This window comes from Lissotriton vulgaris, chromosome 7 (assembly GCF_964263255.1).
Source record: "Lissotriton vulgaris chromosome 7, aLisVul1.2, whole genome shotgun sequence".
NCBI lineage: Eukaryota > Metazoa > Chordata > Amphibia > Caudata > Salamandridae > Lissotriton > Lissotriton vulgaris.
This window is the reverse complement of record NC_141695.1, coordinates 1,605,716,799-1,605,733,938: the sequence shown is the minus strand read 5'-3', so window position 1 is coordinate 1,605,733,938 and position 17,140 is coordinate 1,605,716,799. Positions and strand designations below refer to the sequence as shown.

General features: G+C 44.1%; 1 protein-coding gene across 2 annotated transcripts in view; it reads left to right on the top strand.

Moving 5' to 3' along the window:
• TGM5 (transglutaminase 5) overlaps positions 1-17,140 on the top strand; it is a 387,349-nt gene that overhangs the window by 138,648 nt on the left and 231,561 nt on the right. For both annotated transcript variants that reach the window (XM_086932527.1, XM_086932526.1), the window contains one exon: positions 6,064-6,243. In XM_086932527.1, the coding sequence (XP_086788653.1) occupies positions 6,090-6,243 (154 nt within the window). In that variant the 5' untranslated portion in view covers positions 6,064-6,089. The remainder of the gene's footprint in view (positions 1-6,063; positions 6,244-17,140) is intronic.

Sequence of the window (17,140 nt, the reverse complement as noted above, 5' to 3'; positions counted from 1 at the left end):
AGTTATGGATATCATGGTGGAATATTATAGTATATTGATTGATATAAAACTCCACATCACATGAAGGGCTGGGATTTTAAAAAACAAACATTTTCCAGAGAAGGTTTTCCAATACATTTAATTAGTGACAATGGTATTTAATTAATTTCCATTAACAAAGCACATTTCTTTAAAATTCATGGCATCACTCACAATCAGGCATCACTTTGCCACTCTAAAGCAATTGGTAAGTGGAAGGTCTATCCGTTTCATAAAAGAAACCATCCAATTTGCACTGAAAAGAAATTTGCCAGCACGTTGACAGTAAAATGTGATTGTGTTCAACCTGAATTTTTTGCCAAAGCTTACAATGAAAACAATAAAAAAGATTTTTTTTAAAAAAGAAATTTGCCCATAAAAAATGCATTGAGAACACAATTCTGGATGCATCGCATAATACCACATAGCATAACTTCAAAGACCCCTTTTGAGTTATGCAGGGTAGAATTTCCATGTCAAAATTACATCCACATTGAATTAAGGGGGTAAGAAGGAGAGTGCTGTTGCCAATCCTGGTTTGAAAGATACTTTGTGTACATGTGTTGTAAACAAACAAGGTAAAATGAATCAGTATTATGAATAGAGAAAGTCACCAGTTTAAAGCAAACTATTGTTGGTGAAATTTTCAGGATTAAATACCCGTCCAAACAACACAGTTGTAGCAAGTTTGGAAACCCTTTACAGTTGGTCAGAACATCAGTTTCCGCGTTAATGTAGGAAAGCAGTTAGCAATGGTAACGTCACACAATCTCACACTATAGCCTGAAGCAAATGAGTCTGAGAAAGTGCCACCAATCATTGGCATCCTTGACACAACAATACACGTGTCCTCATTATCAGATGTGACTTATTTAATATTAGAAGGGATAGAAGATGTAATATCCTGTGATTCATATGTGTAATATTAATGTAAATCATATCCCAGTATCTCCTCTTGTCCTTAACCCCCTTTCCCTGTGAGTCTGTCTGCATACATCCTCATGTGCTGTGTTATCATCAAGAACTCTGTGAGAAGCTATTGGGTGGTTGTCAGTTGGGGGATTTGTTCCGAGATGAGATGGCTTATAGATGGTAATAAAGTTTGTAGCTCTCCTTCACATGTGCCTTCCTGCTTACAACCAACTTGATGGCAAGTACACGATTCACACATCAAGGAAGAATGCTGATTGCACCCTTTGCTCATCTGGAAATTACAAACGTTGGCCAACATTACACATTACACATTTTCTTAACATTTCTGTAAGGAAAAGTACCCAAATCTGTCGAAAGCCATAGCATTTCTATAACCGAGCATTCCCACACTTCTCTTGATAATAATGGTACCCCTCGTGTGGCTGGGCCTATCACCCGCAACAAGAAAGGCCCCTAATGCAACATTAATACATCAAGATTTTACCTTGAAAGTTGCGTTGCGCTGTTGATAGCTTCAGTATTTGAGCCTGAACTTGTTTGCCCTTATCCCCCAGTTCCTGGGGTGCTTCCTGATTTTATTCTGCCCGCGGCCTCCATGTCTCAAATGGCAGTCAAAGCCATGAAAAATATAAACGTAAATATACTATGCTTTCTGACCCTGTTAAGCCAGTGGTTCTTGGTGGATTGCCCACAGTCAGATTGTCTCCAAGTAGTCTGAGACTCCAACATTGGAAACAATGAGAGTTGGTCAGTGTAAGAAAACAGGACTTTTTGCAGCTGTCCCACCACTTTTGGCCCCCATCTATACTGCTAGATGCTGGTATTCCCCTCTGACAGTGCTCTGAAGAGTAAGAGTATGAGTCTCCAGTGCCAGTGCTCTTTACCTAAAACTGTTATGTGTGAATTGGCAATCCCAATTGACAGAGACTTTACCCCCTTATAATCTCATAGTATATGGTACAAGGGGTACCCCAGGCATAGGTGGAAAAGGGGTGTCCAGGGTTGCAGCACAGTTTTGTTCCACTCTGGGTAACCCAAGCAAATGACTGGCAGGGTGCAGTGTAATAAGAGTGTAGACATTTAAGTGCAAGCTTATTTGTCTCTATAGTGTCTTTACCATTTAAGTACACTATAAGTGATAGGTGGTTCATAGTATAACATGGGACCTGCACCTGGGCAGCTCCTGATTGCTAGCTCCATTATGATACCACCTAAATATTTCAATTCTGGTGTCAAACAATGTGCTTTCTGTCCCCTAACATAAATCTGGTGTCCAGGGAAGTCTGCCATGCAATAAGGTGCCACCTTAGAGGTTACCCACCTGGTTACCCCAGCTTCAGTGTGCTCTGGGTAGAACGGTTGACCTACACCTCTGAATGTGGTCACTACAGGGGTCGATTAGCTGCAGTAACTAGCTGCCCATTGGCTGCTAACTCACACACCCCCAAACCCTCCTAAATATAGGATTTAATGTACCTCCCTGACACCAGAACCTCAGATCTGAAACACTTACTTCAAAGAAGAACCAAGAGGAGACCTGTGTCATAGACAACAGGACTTTGCCCACCAGCACAAAGCAAAAGAGGGATACGTTGCCCCTGAGGAAACAGATCTGGAACTAAGTTAACGACCCTCGTACTTAGCTGAAACTCAATACATCCAAAGAGAAGGACCCTTGTGGAAGCCAGAAGCACCGTCAGTCTCCCCTGGACTAGTGGCACTAGTCACTTGCAAACAACAGGTGAAAACACTTACTGGATCCAAAGAAACGCTGGCCATTGTGTCCTCCGATGGATCACCAAAATCCAGGTGGTCAGGTGCATTGTGGAAGTTGTGCCTCACCTGCCCCGAAGTTTCAGGCTGCTACGTTACTCCCCTCGACCCAGTAAAGTTCCAGAAGCTTTTCATTGTGCTTACCGCAGCCAAGGCTTCTTGGTCACCATTTCTGTAACCTACCTTCACACAACTCTGGATCTACTGCACCCTGCAACGATCATCCATCAACAGTAGCTGTGCACGTGTTGAGTTTTAGTTTTTTGTTTCTTGCACCATCATGTAAGCGATAAAAACAGCACCACCCACGACTCCCATTCAGCACCAAGGAGAGCCAGAATACCTCTGCACCCGGACTCCACGGGCTAGGTAAAATTGATCAGACTGTTGTGGCCTGGTCCTGGGGCTCGCATCACCGTAACTCTATAAGGATTCCAAGTAATTCGACCTGCAGGTGACCGATTGTCACTTATACATTTTGCTGTTGACCTCAATGTTATTTTGTCTATGTATTTTTCCGCACTGATTTATTATTGCTTAAATAATCTATAACTCCTGTTATATGTATGCTATTCTGTTTGTTTTGGTGTCTAAATTAAGATAAAAATACACTCTATTTTTATAAATTGGTGTCGGATTTCTCTTGAGTTGCGTCGATTACTTATTGTCCATGTTAGTACTATGAAATGTTTAACACATGTTCCTCTAGTAAAGCCTGATTCCTCTTTGCCACTCTACCAGGACTGAGCTAAGGATTTATTCATGTGAATCCAAGGACCATCTTTGGCGTACTCTGATAATCTTACATAGTAAAGCCACCCAGCCCTATCACATAATATTCCACTTTCATACAGTCAGTTTCCATTCATGCGTCATTCTAACAGAAGACCCTAATGAGTTGATAAACGACATGCTCTTCTAAGTGTATCAGAAAGCTCTCCATAAAACACAAAACTCTAACCTGGGCATTCATCCAGATTCAAGGGGTCACTGACAACTGTGAATCAACAACCTCCAACAAGACATTCTCTTTTTCTGTAGACCCCAAAGCGCTCGGCCATTTAATCAAATCTTTTTAATTATTGTCATAATAGTAATAATAACAACTGTTTTATATAGCTGTTAGTGGCACAGTTTTTGCATTTGCAGTGTGAATAAAAGGTATCAATACTTTATTGTATTAATTGAAGTTCATGGTACTAAATGTCTTCATTTTCCGACCTGGGATGGGTGAAATGCTAAGTTGATCCTGTGGGGGTTAGAACTCACGCCCTGGGTCGGATCCTGTTTATGTAGAACCTTTGACTTCAAGGCCACAGAGAGGCTTTTTTATTACTTCATTTATGTTGGGGATTGCCAAAGTGCTTCTTTGACGCACAGAAGTCCTGATTTGGAGTCAGGTGGAGGGAAATTACTAAAGGGAAATTTGCTGTGCCTGAAACTTGGTTGGAAGTTTTTTTCACACCTGTTTTTTCGGGTTGTAGGAGAACCAGACGCAATATTTCCGGCCAGAAAAATCGCATGCAGCAGAGGCCAAGCCTCGTTCTCAATTGTTATTCTGTTACAGAAAGAAGCATACTTTGCTCCCTTCCTCCCTCTTCCCTCCCAGAGCCCCCTCACCCCATCTCATCCAGAGGCTCCCACATACATTTACCAACTGCTCATTGACTGTACTGTACTGGCGTTGATTTGTGGAGAAGTGTGGCTCAATGGTTAGAGCAGGCAGACCTTGATGCAGAGCTCTGGCCAGGGATCAGGGTTCGATTCCTGCCCCGGCGGGTCTCGGGCACATTAATTCCCCTGACCGGATATTCTCGCCTCAGTGCCTATTCTGATCATGGTGCTTAGTCTCCACAACGGCCCCCACAACGCGAGGGATGCCTGGTCTGCACCATGGGGGTGCCCAGGAGTGGACACTTCACAGGGAAAGCCAGGAAGGGTTCCCTTGCGGTATTCGTACAAGCACCGGGAAACCCACTGCGGGTAGCTGTGCGCTATACAAGTACAAAAACATTTACATTTGATTTACTGCATGCTAATGGTAAAATTGCATGTGATTTGACCATTACCTTTGTACCATTCAAGTTGTAATTAAGGCCTGTGTAGTGAAGGTGAAGGTTTATTTGGGAATTCGACAGGCGTGGCAGGTAGGCCTCACTGGAGTTAAGTATTGTCATTCCAGGTCTGTGCATGGGCACCAAAGAGAGAGAGAGAGTGAGTCAAGCAGGAGCTAAGAGCTGAGTGGTATCATATCTCCTTTTTATGTGAAACCACCGATGTCAATTGCAAAAATAAAAGTTGTGTAAGTTGACGTCACACAGAACAATGGAAAGAAATCATTCACTTTTCCTGTGAATATTCTGTTCCATAAGGAAATAAAGCTAAAACTGCTTCTTCCTGTCCAAAGGCAGCATACTTAGCATGCTCTTTTTCAAACACTAAAAACTATAAAACTAGAATTATTAAAAAAAATAGGTATGATTGATGAAGTAAGTGATACGTTTCAGAGTATTAAACACAGGGAACAGCAAATCAGTGAGATCAACTGGCTTTAGGTCTAGACAGTAATTAGGTGAACTAAGTGTTTGATTACCAAACACAAAGACACTAATTATATGTGTCTCTTCCCCAGCCTTGGTTCTATGCTATAATTAAGCATTAAGGTAAGAATATGAATCATAGAAAGCCCGGACAGATACAAGGGTGTGCCTAAAACTATTCATGCAGTCTTGGTTTTATCCGCGGTTGATGTGAAAGAGCAGTATTAACCGCTTCCATGCTCGTGACGGAACCGCTCCGTCATGAGCCTCGGTTGTGCTGTGCTCATGACGTAGCGGTTGCGTCATGGCCCGCTCGGCGCGCCTGCGCGGCGCGTTCCATTGAGCGGGCGGGGCCATGACGGAACCGCTCCGTCATGAGCACAGCTCAACCGAGGCTCGTGACAGAGCGGTTCCGTCACAAGCATGTGAGCGCCGCTCGGCCCCCCTAGCGGAATTGCCGCCGCAGCGAAGGGGTTAAAGTGTTCTTGATGACAAATTCAGGACACATTAATGATGAATATTCTTCAGTTTATTCACCAATAAGGATCCCATCCAACAGCATCCATGTAACTCCTTAGTTTATCTCCAAAGCTTCACTAGAACACCATGAGCTCAGTGGATGACACAGGGAATGACTGATATAACATTCTAATATTCTAACTATGACATATTACAATTCGATAAATGTCCATGTAATGAAAAAGATACAGAATATCACAAGTATGTCTTCAAATGAGTTGCAAAGCTACATTTTGACCTTTTTATGAACTTTGCACCTGTCTTCTCTCCTTCTCTGAAGTGCTGGAAGTGGCATTCCTAGACCTTATGTACAAGAAGAACAAAGAACAGCACCACACAGATGACATAAGTGGCAAGCGACTGATCGTGAGGCGAGGGCAGGCCTTCACCATCAACCTGCACTTCAAAAGCAGGGGCTTCCAGCTAGGAGTGGACCAGCTCACCTTCATCGTGGAGACAGGTATAACTGGGTGTAACCCTCCACAGGGAAAGAGGTGTGGTTAGGCTACACCATGTGATGATGTCTTTCATCACAATGGGTTTGCATCAAGTGAGGTTTTGAGACTCCAGATTACTCGAGGAGGAGGTGTGGTTAGGCTACACCATACTGGATAGCCAGACTCTTGCATCACATTGAACTTGCATTAAGTAAAGAATTAAAAGAATACAACATTTTCCATATGTGAAAAGCTTAAAACATATTTATAAATGAGTAGCTATCAACAGGGAGCTCCACGTGACAGCCCAGACAATGGGAGTGAAGCTCGAGTTGTCTATGATGCCACTTGGAACACCAAGATGGAAATCTCACTGTTTTTGGTCGGTAACTATCCATAAACAGTTTTATGTTGTGCTTAGGGGTGGGTGAAATAATTTAAGGAATTCTGAAATGGGAAAACTTCACACACATTATTACAACTCACATGTGCCAGGAAACTATACTATTTAGTAACAGAGCGCGCTACAAAAGCCTCTATAATAATAATAATAACATGTGGAACAAAATTCTGGAGAAAAAAAAAACTAAATTTGCTCTGAAGGCGATACAGGCAGATTCGGGGAATTTCGAGTAATTTGTGCAGTTTATGTGGTTTCCCTTGAGAAAACATTAGGTCAAGGAATCCTGAACTGGCAGATCATGTGATTCTTGTTTCTGCCAGTACCTCGCTTTCTCATTGAAATCAACACAAATTGCACAAACTACTCATGAATCAAACAGTTTGTGGTTCATGGTCGGATGACTGCCTTTTTTTCCTGCTGTGGTAGGTGAAAGCAAATTGACAAAATTCTGTGGTTTTGGATTGAAATTTCGCTTTTGCATACCGTAGAAGAAAAATAACTGCCTATGTACCCTATGTATCAGCTGTGTAGAGGTGCACACATAAGATACAAGAGATAATGCATGCTGATCACACCCGCACCCCAAACTGTACCAACATAAATCTAGTTTATGACCTTTAATCCAAATAATATCACAAAGTTAGTCCCTGGGAGAAATGTACCTATGTGTAAAATGTATGAAAGTACTCTGTGTAAAATGTTGTAACTACTGTTTATAAAATGGATGTAATAACTGTTATTGGACACTTAAGGAACATACTTTAACTTTAACCCTTCCGCTGCTAGGTATTTTCCCCACAGAATGCTAAGCCCTGTTTTTAGCTATATGGGGTAGTTTGCACTTAGGCCTCCATAAGCCTTTTTCCACACCAGGGGGGTCATTAGGATGACGGGTGGACTTTGTCCGCCTGTCGTCCTAGCGGTGAAAGGGACCGCCTGCCATAAGTGCGGGGGTCCTGAGACCAGCATTAGGATGCGCCCGCCACAGTGGCGGGCGCATCCAGCATTCCTACCATTGTGGCGGGCGGTGCTGAGTGCACCGCCCGCCACAATGGCAGGAAGGCATGCTGTGTACTTCCATACACAGCATGGCAGGCACCGCGCGGTGCCTGCCATGCTGTGCATGGAACTGCTGGGGGGTACCCCTCAACCCCTTGGAGTCCATGGGGGCCTGCATTGGGCCCCCAAAGCAGATCTGAAGAAGCCCATACTAATATGGCTGGCGGTGTCTGATAGACACCACCACCATATAAAACCTTTTCCGCCCCGGTTGCAATGCAACCGGGGCGGAAAAGCGGCAGACGGTCTTTCCGTCCGCCGCGGACTCCCCAGTCATGTTAATATGGCGGGGGGGGCTCTGCAGTAAGGATGGCGGGCGGATTGCCCCCGCCAGGACAGGGGTGGCTACCCCCAGCCTGGCAGGGGCAATCTGCCCGCCATCCTAATGGTGCCCCAGGTATCTACACCAAATGTATCTTCTTTTTTCCAACATCTTGGGGACTTCAATGGTACCCAGGGTTTGTGGATTCATCTGGAAGGGACAGAGAAAATAGCCAACATGTAGCTGAATTTTGGGATTTTTTGAGACAAATAGGAAAAAAATGTTCTACAAAAAACTTCTGGGTTTTCCCCTAAAAGTGGCATCAACGAAAGTTTTGCTGTGCTAAAGTCACAATTTTCCCAGCTTTCAGGTGCATGCAGAGATGAATAAAAAATAAATAATTTTACCACAGTTTTGGCATTTTTCAAAGAGGTAGCCCATTTATCCCAAATGTTGTGCTTTCAGCCTAATTCAAGTTTGTGGTGGAAACCATAGTGAAACACATAGGTAAAATCAATAAGCAGGGGCATAATACAGGCCCCCGCACCCTCCGTGGTGCGGGGTCCCCAAGCTGCAGGGGGCCTCTCAACACAGTACTTAGTCCTGAGCGCTCCATATTAAATCCGGAGCGGGGGCCCCTCCATGTACATTGCAGGGGGGGCCCTTAAACTTTCGTTATGCCACTGTCGGAAAGCTTTCGATATCTGAAAAGTAGACACATTCTTAAATCCGCAAGGAGCCATTTGTGTAGATCCCTAAATGTTTTCCCAAAGAAATTAACTGTTGAAATAAAAAATTATTGAAAATGAGTAGGAGAAAACGGCCATTTGTGACAACGTTTTCATTTTTAACTTCAATGGCTGATTTACAAAAGCAATATACCATTACGTTCGCTCGACCCGTCAGGTTGAAGGGATATATAGGGGTTGTAGGTTCTCCAAGAACCCAGAGCCAGTAATTGAACTGAACCGTGCAATGTTTTTTAATTGTTTACAGAGTATAGAGCAATTCATATGGTAAAATAACAAGAGTGCAAAATGGGCATCAAAGAAACCTATGTATTTCTGAAATAGACACCCAGATACAGAGTTTATGAGCAGTAGTTATTAGTACATCTCTGAATTTGTGGGTACCCCTTCTACCATATGATTCAGAGGGCATTTATCAAAACGTCTTCTTTATAACAAACTGGCCTACATACAATTGGTAATTACAAATATTCTACTATTCTGCATTACAAAATGTGTTCCATTAAAAATGGTACCTCATGTGTGAGTAGTTCTAATGCCTACGACAGGAATAGGCCATAGACACATAACATATTTCAGTATGGTTAGCTGTGTATTTTAGGCCTTAGCTCAGCAGGCACCTAGGAAAATCTAGCAAACCTGTAAATTTTTATAAACTAGACACATAGGGAAATCCAGGGTGAGCGACCTTTGTGGCCTTTTGAGGCTTGCACCTGTTTTTTTTACCCAGAAACCTTTGCAACCCCTGATTAATAACACGCATTTTTCTCACAATTTTGTTAGAAAAACATCTGGAATCTGCAGGGAGCAATATATTTCCCACCACCTGGCCTTCCTCCAAGTGCCCGATAAAAAGGATACCTCACTTGTGTGGGTAGGGCTAGGGCCCACAACAGGAAAGGCCCCAAAACTCAACATGGACACATCACATATTTTGACAGAAAATCTGCCTGTTTTTGCAATGTGGCTAGCTGTGGAATTTGTGCCCTGACTCAGCTGACACCTAGGGAAACCTAGCAAACCTGTAAATTTTTTACAACTAGACACCAGGGGGAATAGAGGGTGGGATGACTTGCGTGCCTTTTATACTGTTTTCTTACCCAGAAGCCCTTGCACACCCCAAACTTTGCCTAACAAAACACATTTTCCTTTTTTGTGATGGAAAGCTCTGCAATCTGCCAGAAGCCACAAATTTCTTACCACCTATCATTTCACCAAGTCTCCCGATAAAAATGGTATTACACTTGTGTGAGTAGGCTTAGTGCCCAAACCAGAAAACGCCCCAAAATACAATATGGAGACATCAACATTTCCTGTCACAAAAATTATCTGATTCAGCAGTGCATGTAGTAGCATTTGTTTTAACGGCCATCCATGGGAACCTACAAAACCCAGACATTCCTGAAAACTAGACACCCAGGGGAGTCCAGGGTGGTGTGCATTTCATGTATCCCACAAAGTTTTCATACCAACAATGCCCTGCAAACCTCAAACGTTGCCTAAATTGCACATTTTCCTTGCACTTCTGTGACGTAAACATACGAAATCAGCAAGAATACACACCTAGCGTTCTTCCATTTGTCCCGATAAAAATGCTACTGCTGGGCCTAGTTGATGTGACAAGTGCGCATCAAACCAAGGTCAATTGGATTCTCACGGAGCGACTCTCATTGACCATGTTTTGATTTGTGTCTGTTGGGGCCACTAGGCCTAGCCACACAAGCAGGGTCGCATTTTTATTGGGATAAGAGGGGGAAGCTGGATGGTAGGAATTGTGGATCCCTGAGGTTTCTGGAAGCTTACATAACAGAAATTCAAGTACAATATGTGATTTTTGTCAAAGTATGAGATTTTCACAAAATTGTGGGATCTACACGAGGCACACCAGCCTAGATTCCCCCTGTGTGTGAAGCTTTCAGAAAGGCCTGGATTTGGTAGGATTCCCTGTGTGGCCACTGATTCCGGGTCCAAACACAAGTGGGATAACATTTTTATCAGGGCAAGTGATGAAAGGCAGGGTGGTAGGAAATTTGTGGGTCCCTGATGTTTCTGGATGTTTACTTCACAGAAATGCAAGGAAAATGTAACATTTTAGTAAAAGTTTGAGATCTGCAGGGCTCTGTGTGTGAGAAAATGTAATGGGATCCACACAAAGCACACCACCTTGGACTGCCCTCAGGTGTTTAGTTTTCAGAAATGCCTGTCTTTGGTAGGTTTCCCCAGGTGGCAGCAGAGCCGAACCCGAAAAGTGCAGCCATTTAGCATAGAAGTAGGAAGATATTGGGACTAGGCTCAACTCTGATACCCATATGTGTAAAGAAAAAATCAAAATCAAAAATGTTCTTTTTGCCATAAAGATGGAGATGCTTTGGTACCCAGGGGAGCAGAAAAGCTTTATTGCCCATTCTGGGGTAGTAGTTGTAGTATTGGCTTGATGCCAGATCAATCCACCCCCAAGGGGCAAACAGACTGATGCACCTGTCCTGGAGTGGGAGCACAGCTGGATGCCTGGATGAGCCACCCCATCCCCATTTTTTGGGGGGCGAATATTTTTCCCTGGTTTGTAGTGGATTTCATGTCCCCAAGAGGAAGATTTTGGGTAAACACCCCCAACCTACCACAGGGGCGCACACAGACTAATGCACCAACTCTTGGGTTGGAGCACAGCATGATGCCCACGGGGCAAAAAAGGGCGAATTGAGAGTGTTTACCCAAAAACAGCCCCTGGTGGAAGGAGAGTCCACTTGACACCAGGTAAGCATATTCCCCAAAATAAAAAAGCAGTGGGGCAGTTCACCCATACATCAAACCTTACTCCCAGTCCAGAATAGGCAAAACAGTTTTTCTGACTCCCTAGGGCAGATTATTTTTGAACACCTTGCAACCCCTTTTTTAACATGGCTCAGAAAAACCTCTCTGAAGTATAGTGGGTTTTATGTACCACCATTGGGAAGACTGGCATTAAGGCCTCTTATCTGTTCCCCCATGAGGGACAGAAAGACTGTTTGGGTCCTAATGGAGGAGGAGGAGGAGGCTAGGCCCAATGTTTACCACCCCCACACCTTGTAGCAATCTAAAAAACTCCTTCATGGCTAGTGGGCTTTCTGATCCTCCAGCGGGGCAGATTGGAGTTAAAGACCGCTTATCCACCTCCTGAGAGGAGCAGAAAAACTCTTGCAGGTCATTCGAGGAATGGGGCTAGGCCCAATGTGTGGGCAGGCCATCCCCTAACCTTTTTTCCACAAAAGAAATCTGTGGTGTGTAGTGGGCTTTGTGTCCTGCTTGGGACAGACTGGAGTGAACAAACTCCAATCTACCCCCAGGGAGTAGAAAGACTTATGAGCCTGGGGTATGGGGTGAGCATTACCCCTTTGCCAGTGCGTGATCTCCCCATCAAATATACTCCCTGGTGGTCTAGTGGACGTTTTGCCCCTTGGAGGAAAACATCTCCTATCTGTCTCCAACAGTGGCAGAAAGACTGCTGGGGGTAATTTGGGGGGTGTCGCCTAGGCCCAATGCATGGGTGGACTGTCCCACCCATTTCCTTAAAAATAAAATAAAACAATACCTGTTGTCAAGTGGGCTTTCTGCCCCCCCACCATCCCTCGGGCAAACTGGAGGTAAGAACCTCCAATCTGTGCCCAGGGTATGTTTGGGACGGGGAAGCATTAGCCCATTGTCACGGGGGCTTCTCCCCTTCCGAATACACTGCTTGGTGGTCTAGTGGGCTTTCTGCCTCGGTTTCAGGGGAAACTCTTCCTCAGCTCTCGAGGCTGAATACAATAACAGAAAATCCCTCTAGTGCTCACAACAGATGGATTTCCTGCCTCCTGTGCCAGACGTGTTGGAGCCATCCTCAGCACCTTGGCACTGGTGCAGAGGTGTGCTCCAGCACATAGATAAGACCCAAGACTGAGGTTAAAATGTCGCTAAATATTGGTTGTAAAAACCCATCCCAACACCTGAAACACAATCTGTGAATTTAGATTTATTTACAAAATGTTATTCCACTCTAATACTTGTTTTATGATACTCTGCTATATATTTTATACCCTGAACATATAATTATTGAACACAATGCACTCTCTCCTATATAATTACATTTTGTAAAGGACTTCAATGTCTTGATGACATAGTCCACACTGTAAAACCTCAAATAAATATTTATTATGCCTGCTCCCTCTAGTCATGAGAAAGGTGAGGAAACACCATCCCTGAAGCTCCTCCTTCAAATGTCAGTGTTTCATTGCTCTGACCCGAGAGCAGGGAAAAGGAAATTCATCAGCCAGTTTTTCCATTAATTGTTTAAAATCTCTCAATGGAAGCCACACATGAAACATTTATTATGTGTGTGTTCTTCCAACAGCCCTTTCACAGAGGTGTTCAACATAAATCTATGACGTATTGTATTAAAACGCATCAGGCCTTCAATGAAGTTTGGCTACCACAGTGACAAAGTAGTCACCACCGTAGCCAAACCTACAGTCCACCTGCATTTAAATCAGGTGGGCAGACCACTGTGGTAGCAGGGAGGGAACTCCATCGCCATTGCGAGGGAGTTCCCTCGTACCCAACATCCTAAATCAACCCTTAGTTTGTGCTTAACAGTCCCATGGTGTGATGTTATACTGCTACCTGTATGCTTCCTCTGAAACAAGCCAGTAAGGTATGGCTTCTAAATATTGACGCCAGAATATTCTTCAACAATAATATTGAGGAGGAAACATCTGGAGTTCATATTTTAAATATCAAGGGTCAGTAAATTGTTCTTTAAAAAAAATATATATATATATATTTTAAAATAATATTTATTGAAATACAATTGTATTTATTGTTTTAATGTGTTTTATGTTGTGTTTACTTTTGTTATAAATTAGCAATCAAATATGCATTGAAATATTCAGTTTCAATATCATTTATAATTGTTTTAGATATGTGATGTTTTTGGATTGTGGGGTTTATTGTGCAATATGATGGGTTCTCTTATTTAAAAAATATTTAAGCATTAAAGATGTATTCATTGTTTACATTTATGATTATTATTGTTTACTTTCTATATATTTTTTATCCTTTTCATAATGTGGCATATATTTTTTAAACTTTTTATGGGTGTGGTGGTTATTGGTGGGATGGGGTGTACTGTTTTTGAGATATGTTATTTTATCTACAGTGTTATTTTCAAATATGTTATGATTTAAATTCTTGTTATATAATTTAGAATCATTTAAAACCCAAATTAAAAGATATTGGGAGTTAGTTCATTTTTAGGGCTCGACCTCTGCAATGCGCTTGCGCATTCAAAGGTCGAGACATATAGGGGCTTAACCAGAGTTTAACCATTCGGGCGATTTGATGCTGTGCCCGTGAAAACCAATCTCAATGTGCAAGCGCAAGCCTTAAAAAGAGCGTGCACAATGCCACCAGCTGCCTGCCTGCCTGCCCCGCATCACCACATCAAAGGCAGCCCAGCCTCCCTCCCACAAGCTTCTCCCAGCGTGCGCTCTGGCTCAGGCCGGCATTTCTCCTCACCTAATTATTCACTGCACGGCCTGCTGCTCCCTGTGCGTTTCGTCACCCTTCCTCCCTTGTAATTATTTACTTCACAAAGCAAGCCCACGTTTACTCACTTCTTGTTTAAATACGTTTTTCTTTCAAGACCGTAGCTTAAAAAGCAAGTGATAGAGCCTTGAACCACGTGTATCTGAAAATATCAAGTGATTTAATACCCTTGTCTTGAGTCAAGTAACTATTTAAAACCCCTATTGCCAGCCACAACCAAAATCCATCTTGCGTGTTTATTTCGCAGCCCCATTGCTGAGTGCTTCACATCTTATATTATTCAAAGGCAACCAGATGTTTTTAAAGACTGCTAAACTACTTTACGATGTATTAACTTCAATTAAAACGACATATAAACAAACCAAGCTGCTATAGTATTCCGTAACAGAAGTCAGAGATACAGTTTTCCAGAAGGCAGACACATAAACAGTCCAGTCCAACTCTCTCCTTGCAGCCCAGCGCTTTTATGTAACTCATATACTCTAGTCTGAAGTCCTTATGTAATGTAACTGGTCCTTTTGTAAAGCGCTCTGACACCTTCGGGTAAAGTTTGCGCTTTATAAAAACGCATTAAAAAAAAAAAAAAATTACATAAATAAATAAATTACAAATATCCATGCAGCGCTATCCTGGGCAGTCTTCCTTTTAAGTGTCCGGTGACTCATCAGAGGTGACTGCCCTTTAGCTAATGTTTCCTACCAATAAAACATTAGCTGCTGCTGTTTGCAGTCGTGTTTTCTCGCTTCTGTTAAACACTTTCAATAACACATGCGTCTTGCTGTTCCTACTGCGCAGTTATCATTGTCTAATAATACTGAGGCTTTTCACATGCCAACTTTACGCAATTACTGCGCATTAGAAATGTACACGGCCTGTTTCACCGCGACTGTTTATGTTTAAAGAGCGTCCCTTGGACTGACCACATGTTTACGTGGGCACCGCTTTGTTGAAAAAAATATGCTCTAGCCCATTTAAAAACCATTATCTTGAAACAAAATGTTCGCCGTCTTCCGCCCGGGGCTGCTGTCGCCCCCTCCGCCTCCCAGGAGGGGCTGTGCTGTACCCCCGCATTTAACCGTAGGCTTAATGTACTGCAGTTTCCAACTCTGAAATGGTGGTTGCAGCAGGTAGGCAAGCGGTTCCTTCCACTCACACCTACTTTGTTGCCTGGATGGGTTGCTGGCAGTTGTCCTGTTTGTATGCTAGTTTTCTTCTCCCATCAATGGATGTTTTAATATTATGTATGATGCATTTGTTGTGTTTCCCTTGTGATGGTGCAATGGGCTCGAAATGCAAACACCCCTCATACGTTTCTGTTAGGTTGGGGCTTAAAACATGTATTGGCAAAGCCAATACGTCTGGCTTGCATTTTGGGACTTAATTTACATATTTTCAAAAGTCCTTGTGCAACGAGAAAACACAACCAGATAAACAATTGATTGTGTGATTATCAGTACAATTTTGAGATATATAATTGTCCCTCATGCATTGCAATGCAAACTCTCTAAGGGGTTAGAGGGGGTGGAAAAATACACCGAACAGATACTCGGTAACGCTCGCCTTTCTGTAGTGCCTCGCTTTCCCCATATGCTTGAAGGCAATCTGCTTCCCCGCCCCCCTGGTGTTTGCTAATGCGTTTTTTCCCCTCCCACCCTTCCTTTAATGTCCACCGCGCATGGCCTCTGCCTGTCGCCCCTCCATCCTTTACAGCCCCTCTCTGTCATGGAATCTCGCAGAGGGTGTGACCGTCCTAGGACTATTATGTGTTCCTTTCTCACTGTCACAGTCCCATTTCTTGTTTTTATTCCCACTTAAAGCCCTGCCTCACCCTCCACCTCTGACTGCCCATAGTAATCTTGGCCTTCTAATTCACAAGAGCTTATGTTTTCTGTAGTGTTTCCATCCAAACCCCCCACTCCATTCATCCACCCCCCACTCCATCCATTCACCCCCCACTCCATCAATCCATCCACCCCCATCTCACTCCATCCATCCATCTATCCATCCATCCATCCACCCCACTGCATCCATCCATCCGCCCCACTCCATCCATCCATCCATCCCACTCCATCCATCCATCCATTCCCCCCACTCACTCCATCCATCCATCCATTCCCCCCACTCCATCCATCCATCCCCCCACTCCATCCATCCATTCCATCTCTCCCACTCCATCCATCCATTCATCCCTTCCACTCCATCCATCCACCCCCCCACTCCATCCATCCATCCCCCCACTCTATCCACCCCACTCCACCCCCCCACTCAATCCATCCATCCATCCCTCCCCCCACTCCATCCATCCATCCATCCCCCAACTCCATCCCCCATCCATCGCCCCCACTCCATCAATCCATCCACGCCCCATCTCACTCTATCCATCCATCTATCCATCCATCCATCCACCCCACTGCATCCATCCATCCGCCCCACTCCATCCATCCATCCATCCCACTCCATCCATCCATCCATTCCCCCCACTCACTCCATCCATCCATCCATTCCCCCCACTCCATCCATCCATCCCCCCACTCCATCCATCCATCCCCCCACCCATTCCATCTCTCCCACTCCATCCATCCATTCATCCCTTCCACTCCATCCATCCACCCCCCCACTCCATCCATCCATCCCCCCACTCTATCCACCCCACTCCACCCCCCACTCAATCCATCCATCCATCCCTCCCCCCACTCCATCCATCCATCCATCCCCCAACTCCATCCCCCACTCCATCCCCCCACTCCATCCATCTTTCCATTCATCCCCTCCACTCCATCCATCCATCCCCCAACTCCATCTCCATCCATCCATCGCCCCCACTCCATCCCCTCCCCCCACTCCATCCATCCATCCATCCCCCCATCCATCCACCCCCACTCCATCCA